Raw genomic sequence first — 17564 nt, 5'->3', positions numbered from 1 at the left:
ATTAATTATTCTAACGTAATTTATTTCAATTCATAATTGATATAAAATATCTATTTCTTTTCAGTAACTAGACTTTCTTCAACCTCAACTTCATCAGATTGAACACTATCATTCCCTAAACTTCCTTCAATTCCATCAACTTTATCCTTAAATTCTTCATCTAATACCTTATTACGTTCAATATTCTTAGCAGCAACATCATCAGCAACAAAATGAACAAGATAAGTTACAGGAGGTACAGTTAACCAAAAAACACCAGCACTAACAGCTAACGAAACCATTAAATTTGGATTAACTGCACCAATAACAAACGCCCACATTTCACCATTTGATTCAAGACCACGAATTATAGAAACAACATAAGTTAATTCTGTTGAATGATAATTCATTGTCCCTATAATCCAATACATCCAATTATTTAATGCTTCAGCGAATAATTTAAATAAAACAAATGGTATGAATCCTCTACCAAAACCAGATTCTGTCCAATCTAATCCACTAACTGGATTTTTATCATAAATGGATTGAATAATAATTGAATAAACGAAATACATAGTCATCAAGAAACTAATAATATGCCATGACCATCTTTTCTTGGTTTCCACAGAAAAATATTTAGTATCTAATAATAACCCCACAATTATATCTGCAAACATTTGAACAAATGCAGTTACTAAAGTATTTAAAGAACGAGATCTAACTGAAAAATACGTAGTAATATAATTCCCTTGCCATGTCATAAACCACATATTTGCTAATGATAAAGGAGCTAATAACCAGACTTCTTTCTTCTTGAAAACTTGACCTAATTTCTTAAAACGATCCTTTATAGATTCATTACCAATGTTTGATCTTGCTGAAGTTCCATCATCACGTATAACTTTTTCAGGTTTAACAAAAAACCAAACAAACAGGATACCAGCACATTGAATCGCAATAAAAGCAGCATAAGTATTTAAACTAACACCACCTTTTGTAGAAGTATGAATATTTAATGCAAGAACAATAGCACCACCAATAACTAACCCAAATTTATTTATAAATTGCCAAATACCAATAAATAACCCTCTTTCATTATTTGAAGGATACAGGACAGCTGCTGTACCTTCAGCAACCCAAAATAAACTAGCAGAAAATCCACAAGTAACAGCCCCCAACATAACAAGCCATTGAGCACCATTTTTACTATTAAGATATAATCCAGCAGAATATGGAACATAACCAATAACACCAATAACAAGGGACCATTTCAAACCAATTTTATTTGCCAATACAGCAAAGAATGGGGATGTTATAGTCATAACTGCAAATAAAACTGAATTTGCAACATTTGCAGTTGTAGTTGTGATTAAACCACCTGCACCCATGATATTTAATGCTGTCCAAATACCTGGTTGTGTGAATGATAGCATACCTAGGATGAATGCTTGGAAAAGGGATCTCCTTGTGTAATGCTTGAGTTTTGTGAAAGCGCTCATCTTTGTATGTGTTGCTTATCTAGTGTGTGTCTATATGCTATCATTTTGATTGATTAAACATGGTGATGATCTATCCTTTATATGATAAACCGTTGATAAGTTGTGTGGGTATCCACAGATCACGGAATCTTTCAATGCAATCGAGCAACAGTCATGATTGAACATCTAAAAGGGGGATTGTTTCTACTCCGTTCGACGTTGTCTTTAAATCTTTAAATAATGGATGTAGTTTGATAAGTTTTCATAATAATTGCGTTGAAAATCTTTCGTGGTAAGCCACAATCAAATTCAGCCATAACTCGGAGTTGAATTACTATTGAATACTAGATCGTTTAGTACTGTGTTGTTGCCTTCCATTTTGTTTCTGATCCAAGGTGTCATTGGGTCTTGATGTTCCTAAAGTTCCGTGATTCCTGTGTCAAAGGCTATCTTATCAACGGTATAATCAATGGAGGTTCAAGCCACTGGGCATAAAATAAGCTTAATTAAAAACACCGATCAACTCAACTCCCAATTGGTGAGTGGGCCGATAATTTAAGGTACATGTCACAATTATGGCTTTAAATTCTTTACACAGGTATAGTGAAGTGTGGAGGGGCTCCGACTTCCTACGTCCATTGTTGCGTTAGTTAACGTAATACATTGATACATTCATTCTAACGTATTATAATATGGTATATAACTAATCTAGTCCCAAGTACAAGAATAGTGACCTAAATTCTGGTATACTTTTTGTATGACTCTATCAAGCTGAATAATTTGGATAATCAGTATAACCAGTTTCACCACTAGTATAAAAAGTATCACGATCATACTTTGTCAAAGGATATCCCTTTTCTAATCTTTCCACTAAATCAGGATTTGAAACAAAATGTCTTCCCACTGCAATCAATGTTCTATCATCATGATCAACATCTTTTTTCAAAGTTTCAACCTCTTGAATATAATTACCAGCTCTAACAATTGGTCCTTTCCAAATATCATAAATGAATCTATTACCATGACTATCTTTTGAAACACCAGACTCTTCATTAACTTTATTACCATGGATTCTTGGTTCAACAAGATCAATGAACTGAATACTTTTACCATCTAATCTTCTTTTCTCTAATTCACCAACGATATGTGCATATTGTGCTAATAATTCAGGATCTTTTTGGATACCTTTAAAATCACCATATTGGGACCATGGTGATAATCTTACAGAGACTTTTTCAGCACCAATAGCTTCGATTAATCCATCAACAATTTCCAAGACAAATCTTGATCTATTTTCTAAAGAACCACCATATTTATCAGTTCTTTTATTGGTCTCTTGGTCTAGGAATTGATTTAATAAGTATCCATTAGCAGCATGGATTTGAACACCATCAGCACCTGCCTTGATACTGTTTATACCACCTTGAACAAATTTTTTAACTTCCTCTTCAACTTCAGCAGTAGTGAACTCGGTCAAAGGTGTATTAAACTCTTTAGCTTTTTCTTCATAAGGATATGAACCATCATTGATATAAATTCCAGAAGTTGGAGCTCTATAAGTAATCCCCTTTTCAGCAACTTTATCAGGAATAGCTTGTCTACCTAAATGAAATAACTGTTGGATAACAAAAGAACCATTTGAATGAATTTTATCAAAGATTTTTGACCATGCTTCAATTTGTTCCTGGTTCCAAATCCCTGGTTTACCATCAAAATAACCCCCAGCTTCATATGAGTATATAGTAGCTTCTGTGATGAGCAAACTTCCAGGTGTTTGGGATCTTTGACTATAATACTCAGTACTTAATTCAACATTTGGGACAAAAGTATCAGGATCAGCTCTTAATCTTGTCAATGGTGCTAACACTAAACGATGTTTTAGGTCTAAGTTGCCTAATTTGAATGGTTTGAAAAGGTTTGTATCTTTTAATGATACTGGGTTGATTTTATCATCAAATTCTGGTCTTGTCATGATTGTTATTGTTTTGTTGGTTTTAATACCCCTTGAATCTTGAGTTGAGAAGGGGGATATTGTCACAACTTATATAGTTTAAAGCTATACGTGTAATATCAATTTTGATTTGAAGTAATTTTACTAAATGTTAGTAATTTCAGCCTCAGTTTTTGATTTAAGTAGAAGCTGATTAGTAAATACGGAATTCAGTTCATTATGTTTGTTTTTGTAGTTTTGAACTCCTTAAATTTGTTTTATGATTTTCTTTGGGGAACGGGATTCCGTTGGTGTATAGATTACAAATCAAAATAGACTTGAAATCTTTCTTGGACTCAACCCCGAATTACGTAAATACAAATCAAATGTGGTATATTAAGAACAAATAATCTGGCATTTCAATTATTATTTACTATACTATACAAATGATACACGTGTTTCTATTCCGATTTATAAACTGGATAATCAATATAACCTTCACCAGTACCATTAACATAAAAACTTGAACGATCATATTTATTCAAAGGCCATCCATTTTCTAATCTATCAGGTAAATCAGGGTTAGCAATGAAATATCTTCCAGATGAAATTAAAGTTCTATTATCATCATTAACATCTTTTGTTAAAGCCTCAATATTACCAATATAATTACCAGCTCTAACAATTAAACCACCCCAAATATCATAAATAAATTTATTTGAACCACTTTTAAGAAATTCTTTGGATGATTTATCATCAGCACCATCAACTCTTGGTTCAACAAGATCAATAAATTGGAAATTTGAACCTGATTTTCTTCTTTTTTCTAATTCTCCAACTAAATGTGCATATTGGGCTAATAAAGTTGGATCATCTTGAGCACCTTGGAATCCACCAAATTTAGACCATGGTGATAATCTAACTGAAATTTTATCAGCTCCAATAGCTGTAGTTAATTGATCAACAATTTCTAAAATGAATCTTGATCTATTTTCAATTGAACCACCATATTTATCATCTCTTCTATTAGATTCTGGGTCTAAGAATTGGTTTAATAAATAACCATTTGCAGCATGAACTTGAACACCATCTGCACCAGCTTTAATACTGTTAATACCACCTTGAACGAAATTTTTAATTTCTTGTTCAACTTCTTCAGTAGTGAAACCTGTTAATGGAGTATTAAACTCTTTAGCTTGTTCTTCAAAAGGTGCAGATCCATCATTGATATAAACCCCAGTAGATGGTGCTCTATAAGTAAGACCATTCTTAGCAACATATTCTGGTAAAGCTTGTCTACCTAAATGAAACAATTGAGCAATAACAAAAGAACCATTTGAATGAATTTTTTCAAAAATTTTGGACCATGCTTCAATTTGATCTTGGTTCCAAATTCCTGAAATACCATCATAAAACCCACCACATTCTTTGGAGTAGAATATACCTTCTGTTAAGATTAAAGTACCTATACGTTTTGATCTTTGATCATAATATTGAGAAGCTAATTCAACATTTGGAACAAGAGTTTTAGGATCACCTTTGATTCTTGTTAATGGAGCTAAAGTTAATCTATGAGATAAAGTGATATTATTTGGTAAACTGATTGGTTTGAATAAGTTTGTATCTTTTAATGAGACTGGTTTAATTCTTTGGTCAAATTCTGGTTTAGTCATTGTGGCGTACTTGTTATGTTTTGATTTCTATAATTTTATGGAAATTCAGTACCATCATGATTAACTTGTACTAAGGAATCATATCCTTATTTATACTTCCACTTCATTTTTCTCATTACTAATTAAGACATAATATGTCTTTTGTAGTTGATACTATTCAGCCATAGTTGTGTTTTATTTTTTTGTTTACTTAATAATTTTTCCACTATGCAATTCCAGTGCTTCCCATACCAGAAAGTAATTTAAATAAAGACGGTGTTCCGTGAAATCCAATTTAATCTGAATAATCAAATTCAATAGATAACTTATGGGTATTATACCCGGTGTTGATCCGTGGTATATGGATTCAGCTTATCGTACGAGGATGTTGTTGTTAATATTGAGTCCTAAGCTGTGCTATATATGTGCTGCAGTTTGTAGTTTGTACCAGTTCGCAGTAAACGATATAATTGGGATCACGCTAGTAGATTAAAATATCGAGAACTATATCTAGTGTATATTACGGACGCGTTTAACAGCTTAGAAGAGTTAACCTATAGTTTACAAATTCAAAATCGTATTTGAACTAACCGAACGATCATGACTACGTCTCCGAAGAAAGTTTCAAAATTAAGAGGATATATTTATTAGTCGTATGCATATCTTTAAAGACTTCATAACAAAACATAATAACAATATCTTTCACTATAGTAGTATCAGCTAAATCAGTTCATGAAATCATCATGATATTACATGATTGGAATTTGATTATTCATATTTGAAAAAGTCCAATCATAAGCTGTTCAGTGAATTTTTGACAATTAGGTTTGACCCCTATTTTCCCAAACAATGAAAATCACATGGATATTGAAATGTCTAATATTATAGTTAGTCTTCCAATAATCTCCTCAAAACATCAACAAAATATTAAGATAATAAAATTGCAGTACATACGTTTAAGAGCTATTGATAGATTGGTAAATTTGCAAAAAAACCATAGTAAAAATTTACCCTCATTTCTAAAAATCTATGAAGATAGAGCGATGGACCTATTTGAAAGATAGTTGTTTGTTGTTGTTGCAGTTAAAGATTCTATAAAGAGTTTTGACTCGTTTTGAGATCTCGATGAACCTTCGACATTTCGCGGTAGCCGCGACTGGAAGTGTAACCCGCCTTTAGTCTACATATACAACTTTCTTTAAACGAGATTTATAACCGTTTACTACTCCATCAATTTAATTGAGTGTCTTAATTATTGGGCTGAATATATCACAACTTATGCTTTCACCTATGTGTTTATTAGGCCTCAATATTAAGGGTCTGATTACATTTCATGATCATCTATCCTTTTCATGTAACTTCCACCAATTTTGAGAGTAAGTTTATGTTGAGTTTAAAATGTGTGACTGGCAGCCTAGAATTCTATTGGGATTTAAATTTGGAAGTGAACTAAAAGCATTTTTTAGATGAATTTTAATTAATACAAAATATGCAGGATCACATGATATTAGATTCATCTACAAAGAATTAACTAAAATGTTTATTGGTTAGAACATTGTCTCATTGGTCTAAAGGATCTTGATGAGCGTGTTATTCACTTTAATATACATGATACCTTCAATTTTTCCACTTTATTAACTTTAATGTAGTATAGTATTAATTGTCGCTATTGTTTTTGTGCTTTTAAGTCTATATAAAATGTATAGTAAAGACGTTATATATATTACTGTTTGACCTAACATATAAGGAATAATATGTGAATTAAAACCTCGCTTATAGATTGAAAGGCCAATATCAATTTCCTACATTAACTCTTCATTAGTGACGTAAATATCAATCTACATGACCTAGTCTATGACAATTTGAAAAAGGAAATATATGTATATTAACAATCGAACATGATTATCACATCTAATTAAAGATCAATAATACTGCAATGTTCAACTAATATATATATCATTAATTGATTAGTATTTGTAGCACTAACTATACTATGATTGATAAAATTATATCCACATGGATTATAAATCCATGATTATTGAACAATAAAATATATCAACATTATATTGCACATGGGTATATATCCCTAGATGTGGAAAATAGCTATATGAGCTTCTTATGGATGAAAGCATGACGAACGAAAAAAGAGAAAAAGAGTTAAAAATTCCTCTTAATTTTTGAACAATCAATTTGGTACCCAATATCATGAATTATAAGTAATATGTAGCATTCATTTTCACGAGATCATCAAACAAACTACTAGCTCGAGTTCGAAAGAAATTTGCTGTAAGTACACCAATTTGTTACATTGTACATTTTGATGAGTGATCGAAGTTGCTGATTCTTTTTCAAGTTTTTTATCGCGATCATGATATTCCTCCAGAGCTGGTGATGGTGTCGATCTTTTGTAAACACAATTAATTTAATCAACAATGGATATACATTGGAGGATATTCTATTCTAAAGCTAGAGATCACAGTTGTAAACTATAATATTCTACATGGAAATCAATTGAAGAAATAAGAAACAGTATGTTCATTGAATTAAAGATATAGCTCAAATATTAGAAACTATCAGATCATTCATGAACAATGTATAAATTCAAATGATCATCAATCAATCACTTATACTATAAATCAATTGCAGCACATCAAGTATAGAGTAGTCCAATAATAAGTGAATGTGATCTAGCTGACACATAAATCAAATTTGTACAGTGAAATAGGAATTGTTTACCAACACTTTAAATTTGAATACCATTCTTATATTCCAGTGTTAACAAAAACCAAACATGCAAATCAAACGCTAATTGAATAAGACACCAGATTCCGTATATAATATATACAAACAAAAGAACAAGTTCATTGAAACCTCTAATTTTATTTATATATATACTAATTATTATATTTAAATTAAAATATTCAAATGGCCACAAATACAATAGCCGCCAGCGGCTAGCTAATATACGTACAACTACAAAGAATTAATGAAAATTTGGGGGTATGTATATTTAAAGTAAGAAACACGTTCATCAAGATTCATTAAAGATCGATGAAACAATGTTCTACCAATAAACATTTAGTTTAAATCTTTGTAGATGGATTTAATATCATATGATTTTGTATCTGTATTAAGAATCCATCTTAGACTTCAAAAACCTAATCTTACATCAAAGTTTAGAAAAAGGCTGCTCAAGTCACATACTAAATCTAATCACACAAGCATTTTCAAAAGCTTTGATCCGAAGATGAAACAATTTTGTGAAACAGAATCTAGTAGTCTTATAAAGATCTTATTTATGAATCCAAGATATCGGGCAAAGAAAACAAAATCAATAAAGGATTCTTAGTTTTCAAAGAAGGATGTGCATCACAAAATTCAAACCCAACTAATCCATATTATAGTTAGTTATATTGATGACATTGCCCAAGCGGAGCCGCTTAAAAAGAAATTTCAACCTACTATTGAATAACAACAATCAAAAAATTTAATGAGTTTATAGCACAAACAATTTCTTACATGGTAGGCCTGAGTTTACTTTAGACGTAAGACAACTAGCTTGAATCTCAAAATTATATTCAAATTTCTTCGCGACGGTAAATTATAAACAAATCAATTGGCCAATTAATTCCTCTAGCTAATTATTGTTAGAGTATTAAGTCCAATTATGTATTATCTTAAATACACAACGCATTAGCTTGGTATATTAATCTGTCAAAGGTATTTACATTGAATTATACAGCATTTTTGTATGACACACGGTTAAAAGAATACAACGAGGAAAGTCTTAAAGATTAAAAGGATATATTTATTAGTTGTATGATATCTTGAAAGACTTCATAACTCCTCAATAACTATATCTTTGATTAATAGTACCAACTAAATCATTTCTAGTTGAGATAATCATGATTATATGATTGCTTTGGAATATTCAAATCAATGATTGATCAAAATTACCTAAAGTCAAAGTTCATATAAACATATTGGAGCTGTTAAATAATAATAGTATAATATATCAACATAATGTAATTTGCAACATGAAATTTAATTCTATGATCAACCAGAAATTCTATATCATGGATTGGGGCATGTCAAATATAATGATATCATGGGAAACTGCTTATTAGAAAAATAACGATCCTAAATGGTCTCTGAATAATGGTTGTTGTTGAAAGGTTTTTATAAAGAAGTTAAGTTGTAAGATTTTACTGAATCGGTGAACAGGGGCGCGATCGAAATATAGTAACCCGTCTTTATTAATATACTTATTAACTTCACAATATTATGAACCTTTGGGTGTCATACTATCAATATTTTCGAAGAAGTATTGACAATTAGATAGCTACACTCTTCTATGTATTTGATAAAAAAGAAATTTGTATATTAAGAATTGAACATGATTATCACATCTAATTAAAGATCAATAACACAATGTCCAACAAATAACATTTAGCTATATTAGTATCTGTAACTAATATTTTGACTGATATGATTATATTCACATGTTATGTTCTAAATCCAAAGTCAATGAATAATGCATCTATCAAATTTCCAATGACAATAATAATATCCTTCATTTAGCTGATTTACGAGTGGTCGATGGGAAAAAGAGAGAAATTGTTCGACAATACCAACCATACATTGAAAAGACTGAAATATGCCCGCGTTGAACCAATACATGAAATCTTGAAAACACGACAATCAAAACTATTAACACCAATTTCCAATGTGTTGACTGTTTTTGGATTGAATCGATGTCGACGTTGAAACTTTTTCTATTTTTTTAGCGCGATCATGAATTATAGAGATCTTTGGTAAGCACAAATTAACAATTGAAGTATTTGAAGCTGGAGCCTGACATTATATTCTGAACTTATATCATACAAATTGTAATCTATATATTCTACAAGAAAATCATTTGTAAAAATAAGAAGCGAGATGTTTATTGAACTAAAGATACCTCAAATATAATAGAAGCAACTATATCATTCATAAACATTGTATAAATTCAAATCAATCATTCACTTTAATGAATCAATTGTATGAAGTGTAAAACAATCCAATAAGTAGTGAATGTGATCTATCTGGTTATTGAAACAATGGTGATCAATCCACTAGTGGTGAATAATGAATTGAAGATATTTAGTTGGTGTAATAGTGTGATCAATCATTTAGAAAAAGAAGTTAATGATCATGAATTTTGTTTAAAATCATGGATATTTCCAATTATATAGCATTGAAGTCGACGTCGTGCAAAAGAACAAGTTCATGGAGTATTTCTGCTTTTATATTCATGATCAAAAATGAGAACCACAAAAACAGCCGCCAGCGGCTAATTAATAGTACGTACAACTACAAAGCATTAATGAAAAATTGGGATTATGTATATTGAAGGTAAAAAGAACACGCTCATCAAGATCTGTTAAAGATCGATGAGACAATGCTCAAGCCAATAAACATTCAATTGAATGATTGTAGATGAATCTAATATCATATGACATTTTGTATCTTTTGTATTAAGAATCCATCTCACTTCCTGAAATTCATTACCAAACTTAAAAGCAAATCTAACTATGGGTTGTAGCGCTCATATCCTGAACTTGGTCACTAACAATCTTTCAAATGTGATCATTTAGTCAATAACATGGAGAAAATACTATAGCTAGTATGACGATAATTTGAAAAATCAAAGTTTTCAAGAATCCATCGCGAAAACGTTCTATATTAAATCTAGACGTCCATGATGATAATCGATTAAATATATACTGCTTGAATATTAAGTCTTAAGCTATTTATTGGAGTAAAGAGTACGGGTGTGTAAGTTTAATCGATTTGTTATTATGAGTTTGATGTATAATTCAAACTTATCAAGATCAGAAACGATAAAGTTCGATGTCAAATTGAATTAGGGTCCATAGGTCCATAGGTATTACGTGCATTGGTATAACAGACTTTCAAGTCTTCTAGCCAATCATTAACGTCTCTACTGATCATTGTGTACAATTAAAACATAAACTAAATAATATCAGTTCGATATATTTACTACATTAAAGTTAATTTGAAATGGGAAAATTGGGGATATGTATATTAAAGTGAAAAACACGCTCATCAAGATCACTTAGATCAATGAGACAATGTTCCACTAATAAACATTTTTGGTAATTCTTTGTAGATGAATCTAATATCATATGGTTTTGTACCTTTTGTATTGAAAATTCATGCTAAAGAGCATTTTTTATCTGTTAATTAAGCAGGGGTGTGGTGCACACAGAACTAACCTAGCAGTTCAAGATACCATAAAGCAAATTGAAACGTATCACACACAAGATCTGTATAGATGACTCGGATTCAATGGAATTGCGCGAGAACAGTGCATTAATTATAAGCGACTTTATTCCAAATGATAGTAAGTTGAGTTTAAGGGAAGGATTGCCCCATGTTTGTTTGTTGTGAACTCAACTTAGAAAGGGAACACGAGAATACTAGAAGGGGAACTATATTCAAATATAATTCAAATTTTTTAAACTATTCGCGCTTTATAAGAAAATTAGCTGTAGCCTGTAACCTGTAACCCTTTAATTAGTACAATTCAATTCATCCAATATAATGACAGCAATCAAATCTGAATTGATATCTATTCATAATCAAAAGCAACAGCTATATATCACTCTTTAATATATATACTTCACTCAAATACATGTCTTTTAACTAATTCCTGTCAATAACGTCATTCTATATAACAGTTTACAATAGGATCATCAAATTTTAAAAGAAAAACATTATTTGTTTATATTCAAAACTTCTATAATACATAAACTAGACTTTTTTATAAATTTTACTTTAAAAATCCTATCTCAATAGACAGAAAAACAAGTGATGAAAAGTGAAATCAAATCATAAACATATTCTATAACTTGCATAACGACCACTAGTCTCACTTCTTCTTATAATCTTTACAACTTGACCTCTTCTTAAACCCAAATAACGAGCAACTGGATCTTCTCTTTGAATACGAGGTAATTGAGATTCTTTTAATCTATATCTTTCTAATAATTCTTTTTTTTCATCATCTGATAAAACAATATGTTTTGGAACTAATTCATGATGTGTTATATTAACAATCAAATCACTTTCTTGGAAAGTTTCAATAACTGCAGGTGCAACAGTTGGAATTAATTTATTTGCACTTGGTGTAATACCATTTTGATAAATAAATATACCAACACTAAAATTTTTTTCACTAATATGAATAACAAAATTCTTCATAGTTTTAATACCAACACTTGCTTCATCACAAAATTCAACCCATAATGAACCCATATTTGGGAATTGACCTAATGATTCAGAAGTTGGAGATGCTTGAAATGACATTAATTTTCTTTGAGGACGTCCCATAGCATCACAATATTTTGATCTAAATTCTTCAAGATTCATAGTTATTTCTTCAGTGGCAATGAAATAACCACGATCTAAAGCCATTTCCTTGACGGTTCTAAAAGCTCTCCATAAACGAGAAACTATTCTATCATTTTCTTGATCCATGATGATTTATATATATTTGTTATTGTTTGAATTTGATGCAAAAGGGTGAAGATTGTTAATAAAAAATACAACTAATGGGATGAAGTCTAGCCAATGGTTGTGATGAGAAATATTAAGGATGGAATGGGATGAAATAAGACTAACAAATGATTATCTTAATCTTGTTTTAATTGTATTATAATTTCTAATTAATTTCCATATACTAAATTTTTATCAACTATGGAAAGAAAAAAAAAATTCAAAAATCTAGAAAATTCGCGGAAACTTCTGTATTACATAATCAAAAGCGTAATGATTATATCATCCAGGGTAAATTTATTAGATAGGTCTGATATTTACTTACAAGATAGACCAATCATTCTCAGAATTACACATATAATCATTAAAAATTAATTCATTTCCATCTTCATTCTTTTTCATGTATAAAATTATAAATAAATATAGTGATATAGTAAGTACCAAGCTAAAACTCATTTTGATGATTCATTTTTACGTCTATAAGTAATTTGAATATCACCACTTGTTTTCCATCTTGTTGCTTTTAAAGTAGCTAAAGTCATAGTTTCAGGTAATACTTCATCATTACATAAAACTTCTAACCATTCTTCAGCTTTAACATGATGTTGCATTTCTGAAGTCTTGGATTCCATTCTATCAGTTATATAAGTTAAGATTCTTCTAACTCTAAGCATATTATATGCATTTAATCTGCAATTACCATTTGTTATATTTGGAACATTTGTAATATTTGGATGTCTTGATATTGTGAATCCAACTTTTGGGAATTCTTTTATATTATATTTATTCTTTAGTAATAGGTTACCAATCCATTTTGGTAAGAATTGTTCCAAGATTGGGAATTTTAAATCATCAAGAAATTCACTATAAAGATCAATTTCATTACTTGAACCACCAATACGTTCATTTATAATTATAATTAAATCATTTGGTAATTCAATTATTGGTGCATCTGCATGAGGTAATGGAGTTAATTGGGTATTATGTAATTGATGAACATGGTGTAATGAATCATAAATTGATTTGATTTCATTCAAGACAGATTGGAAAGTATCTTCAATTTCAACATTTGAAGATTTTCTACTTGGATCTTTGGAACCAGGTTCTGAATTTGGTTGTGATTTATTTGATTGATTATCTGTACCATTTGTTTGATTTAATTGTAAAGATTGTAATTGTTGAGTTAATTGTGATTCTTTTGGTTCTGTGGTAGTGGTATCGTTATTATTAATATTATTTGATAAATTTGGTGCAGTTTGTGGTGGTGGTGGTTGTAAATCTGATTCATTATTCAATTGCTCTTCAGATATTGGAACTTGTGTTTTAGATTTCTTACCAAATAATCTTAATTTTCTAAAACTTGAAGGTGTTGAAGTTCCATTTTCATCTTTTTTTTGCTTTGTTGATATATTAATTGGTTCACTTTCTTGTGTTAATACAGCTGGTGCTGATGAAGGTGGTAATGAACTCAGAGTATCTGATAATTTATCACTGAAAAATGTCTTATGTTCATCAATTGGTGTTTGAGCTGCTGATTGAGGTAATGATTGTATTGGAGTTGAATCATGTGATGATAATTTAGATAAAATATGTAATTTAGAAACACCTTTAATATCTTTAATTCTTTGTTCTCTTAAATCATTATCTTTTTTCAATTGATATTGTATAAATTTTTGAAAAATTGATTGAATAACAATTTTACCAATACTAAATCTTGTCTCGGGGTCTAATTTTAATCCATATTCCTCAAAATCATCACCATAAAGTTCTGTATTCAAATAACTTGATTCACTTAAACTAATAAATAATCTTCCAGCTTTAATAGATACACGACACCAAGTTGGTAAAATTTCCTCAGTTTGATATTTATCAATAACATCTTCAAATCCAACATTATTACCAAAATTTCTTAATTCAATACCTTTTACAATATCCCATAATTTAACTTCTTCTGAAGTACTCAATGTTACGACATAACGTCTATTATTCAATAATCTAGCTTTAATCATACCATAATCACCTTCAATTGTCTTTATTGGAGTTGTCCAATTTGTTAAATTTGAATTTTCCATTGATGATGACCATATTTCATCTTGAAATTTATTTATTGATAATACACCTCTACTCCCCGATCCAATAACCCGAGTTAAATCTTGGTTAGTATGATATAACCGGCCCTGGGAATCACCTGTATAAAATTCATTAAATTCTAAATCATCAGAATATAATGACCATATTGAATTTTCAAAATTAAAACTTTTCAAAATATGATTTGTTCTAAGATCCCAAAGATTAACTTTTTTATCTGATGAACCTGATAATAAATAATTTTCTCCAACGATTAATGATTTTATAGTATCAGTATGACCATTTAATGCCACTATTGGTTTAAAAGTATTTGGATCAAATAATTGAATGTTTGAATCATTATCACCAAATGCAACAAGACCAGTTTGTTTGTTTGATGATATAGAATAAATAGAGCCTTTATCATTATCTAATTTATTTTCAAAAGCACCAATTTTTGTTTTTTGAGTTACATCCCATATATTAATAAATCTATCAAGACCACCAGTTATTATGGACCCTGAATTGGAAATTGCTAAAGATTTAACATAATCATGATGATGACCTATTAATTCGAATTTATTTAGTTCATAATTCCATAATTTAACACTAAGATCAGATGAACAACTAACAAGAGAATTTTCATTAAATAATTGAATATCATTAACCCAATCTGTATGAATTTGACCATGAGAAATATTATTTGTATGATTATCATAACTTGCCACTACCCCATCTCTACCACCTGTGAATAAATGTGTTTCATTTGATCTAATTGTATTTATTGGTAAGACATGAGATTTATCATTTTCATTAACACCTAATACATAACTGAGGCTTTTTGAATGTAACCTACTCATTGTTGACCTTAGTACACCTTTGACAAAACTCTAGTCTTCCCTTTGACCTGATCAATTCCTTTTTCTTTCAATGATTCAACAATAAAAGTACGTATCAATACAATACCAAACAACTAGTCACTCAACGCTTCTTAAAAGAACCTGCCAATTCCGTCTTTCAATTGATTGTTCCTTCTCGCTTCGGCATAGTTTGGGGTTTTTGTCGAACCATCAAAAAACAAATTCGCGGGTACGTTTGAGAATTTCGCGTGTAACAATAACACCAAAAAGAATTTAATCAGTTGATTTAGTTGTGATTCATTTGATTGTATATTGATTGTGTTTGGTATAATGAAGAACTTGACACAGCAGGAGAAAGAAGTGGCCAGTGTGAGTTTAACTGGTGTTTTTCCCGGGAGTCTTTAGCATCATTCCCAGTGGAGTTACTCAATATTTAAAGAGATCAAGTACTAACGCGTAAAAGCAATTGAAAGCTAGACTTTGGCTAGCCATTGCCAAAATTGTGGAGGAAGAATCACAATTGATTGAAGGTGAAGAGAAGATCAGTGCAACTCCGAAGTTTGTGGCTTCATTGGTGGAGCTGGTGTACAACCAGGCATTATCTCTTGGTGAAGACTTGGAATCGTTTGCCAGGTGAGTATTGAAGAGACCTAGTAATAAGGATTTGAATATTAACAACAGCAGACACGCAAAGAGAAAGACAATAACGCCCGAAGACATGTTCATGGTCACAAGGAGAAACGAGGACTTGACTGGTCTCTTAAAAGAACATCTTGTGGAACTCAATGCTAATAAGAAGAAACAAACTGTTCAATATGATAATAATAATGCTCAGGAAGATGACGACGATGATGATTTCGATATGGACGACGAACTCATACGGGCAACCACAAACAGGAAGAGTAACAGGTGATTTAGTGTGTTTATTATAGTTTTAATGAAGTTTTATAATGATTGTTGTATTTTTGTAGCGTATGTACACTTTTATTTCCCGATTAGGAAGTCAACAATCTTTTGATTACATAATTTTGTTGATGGAAAAAAAAAAATCAACATTCACTTTGGAAAAAAAACTGGTTAAAGAAAACAAGATTGGTTGAAAATTGTGAGTGTTGAAGTTGTGTTGAACAGTTATACAAGATGTTCAGTATAACGTCGGGTTTACGCAGACTGGGTCTGTGCTCTAGACCTACAATCCAAAGTCTAAGGTTTCAATCCACAATAAAATCATCAGATTCAATTATTCAAGCTTATATTCCACAATTAGAACAAAAAAGAATCATTCCAGTTGATAATACATATTATGATGAAAGTCCTCCACATGAAAAAATTATGAGAGATTTGAATGATCTATTACGTAAATATGTTACACTACCTAGAGATGATTCTAAAGTTAATAAATGGTTAACTTTTGATCAATATCAAGGTTTAGCAAAAGATCCAAGATTAAGACCTGGTAATCATAGAGATTTAGTTAAAGTTTTATCAAGATTAAATAAAATCGATTCACAATTAATGCCTGAAGAAATAGAAACACAATTGAAAAAATTTGCTCGTGCTCAAGGTCAAAAAGAAGAAGTTAAAGTTATTAGAAAATTAGATGAATTTGGTAGATCTAAAACTATTGGTGGTAGAAAAGCTGCTACTGCTATGGTTTATATGTCAAAAGGTTCTGGTGAAATCTTGGTTAATGGTAGACCATTAAATAAAGAATTTAAAAGATTAGCTGAACGTGAAGAAATTTTATATCCTTTAAAAGTTGTTGAAAGTGAAGGTGAATATAATATTTTCATTACTGTTGAAGGTGGTGGATTTTCAGGTAAAGCTGGTGCTATTGCAAATGCTATTGGTAAAGGTCTTGTTATTCATAATCCTTTATTAAAACCAAGATTATATAAAGCTGGTTGTATGTCTAGAGATAATAGAAGAAAAGAAAGAAAGAAACCAGGTAAAAGAAAAGCTAGAAAGAGTCCAACTTGGGTTAAACGTTAGACAAGTCTATTGGGGGTTTGTCTTTATTTTGTATATATATATTATT

At 30.3% G+C, this 17564-nt stretch overlaps 7 protein-coding genes across 7 annotated transcripts; 2 read left to right on the top strand and 5 right to left on the bottom strand.

Moving 5' to 3' along the window:
• Window positions 1-50: 50 nt before the first annotated feature.
• On the bottom strand, window positions 51-1478 carry BN7_2285 (UNC93-like protein MFSD11; the record flags this gene model as incomplete). The annotated part of the gene is made up of 1 exon (XM_011277096.1): window positions 51-1478. The coding sequence occupies one exon, from the start codon at window positions 1476-1478 to the stop codon at window positions 51-53; it is 1428 nt and encodes a 475-aa protein (XP_011275398.1).
• A 745-nt stretch (window positions 1479-2223) lies between these two features.
• On the bottom strand, window positions 2224-3429 carry BN7_2284 (alkene reductase; the record flags this gene model as incomplete). The annotated part of the gene is made up of 1 exon (XM_011277095.1): window positions 2224-3429. One exon carries the CDS (start codon window positions 3427-3429, stop codon window positions 2224-2226), a length of 1206 nt encoding a protein of 401 aa, XP_011275397.1.
• A 419-nt stretch (window positions 3430-3848) lies between these two features.
• On the bottom strand, window positions 3849-5060 carry BN7_2283 (alkene reductase; the record flags this gene model as incomplete). The annotated part of the gene is made up of 1 exon (XM_011277094.1): window positions 3849-5060. The coding sequence occupies one exon, from the start codon at window positions 5058-5060 to the stop codon at window positions 3849-3851; it is 1212 nt and encodes a 403-aa protein (XP_011275396.1).
• A 6873-nt stretch (window positions 5061-11933) lies between these two features.
• Window positions 11934-12581, bottom strand: RPB5 (DNA-directed RNA polymerase core subunit RPB5; the record flags this gene model as incomplete). Its single annotated transcript, XM_011277093.1, has 1 exon — window positions 11934-12581. One exon carries the CDS (start codon window positions 12579-12581, stop codon window positions 11934-11936), a length of 648 nt encoding a protein of 215 aa, XP_011275395.1.
• Window positions 12582-13051: 470 nt separating this feature from the next.
• DUF1 (Duf1p) lies at window positions 13052-15526 on the bottom strand (the record flags this gene model as incomplete). The annotated part of the gene is made up of 1 exon (XM_011277092.1): window positions 13052-15526. The coding sequence occupies one exon, from the start codon at window positions 15524-15526 to the stop codon at window positions 13052-13054; it is 2475 nt and encodes an 824-aa protein (XP_011275394.1).
• Window positions 15527-15856: 330 nt separating this feature from the next.
• MHF1 (Mhf1p) lies at window positions 15857-16439 on the top strand (the record flags this gene model as incomplete). The annotated part of the gene is made up of 3 exons (XM_011277091.1): window positions 15857-15923; window positions 16015-16111; window positions 16181-16439. 3 exons carry the CDS (start codon window positions 15857-15859, stop codon window positions 16437-16439), a joined length of 423 nt encoding a protein of 140 aa, XP_011275393.1.
• Window positions 16440-16666: 227 nt separating this feature from the next.
• On the top strand, window positions 16667-17518 carry MRPS9 (mitochondrial 37S ribosomal protein uS9m; the record flags this gene model as incomplete). Its single annotated transcript, XM_011277090.1, has 1 exon — window positions 16667-17518. The coding sequence occupies one exon, from the start codon at window positions 16667-16669 to the stop codon at window positions 17516-17518; it is 852 nt and encodes a 283-aa protein (XP_011275392.1).
• Window positions 17519-17564: the final 46 nt, after the last annotated feature.

Source organism: Wickerhamomyces ciferrii, contig 00051 (assembly GCF_000313485.1).
Source record: "Wickerhamomyces ciferrii WGS project CAIF00000000 data, strain NRRL Y-1031 F-60-10, contig 00051, whole genome shotgun sequence".
NCBI lineage: Eukaryota > Fungi > Ascomycota > Saccharomycetes > Phaffomycetales > Wickerhamomycetaceae > Hansenula > Hansenula ciferrii.
This window is presented reverse-complemented; position numbering and strand designations above follow the sequence as displayed.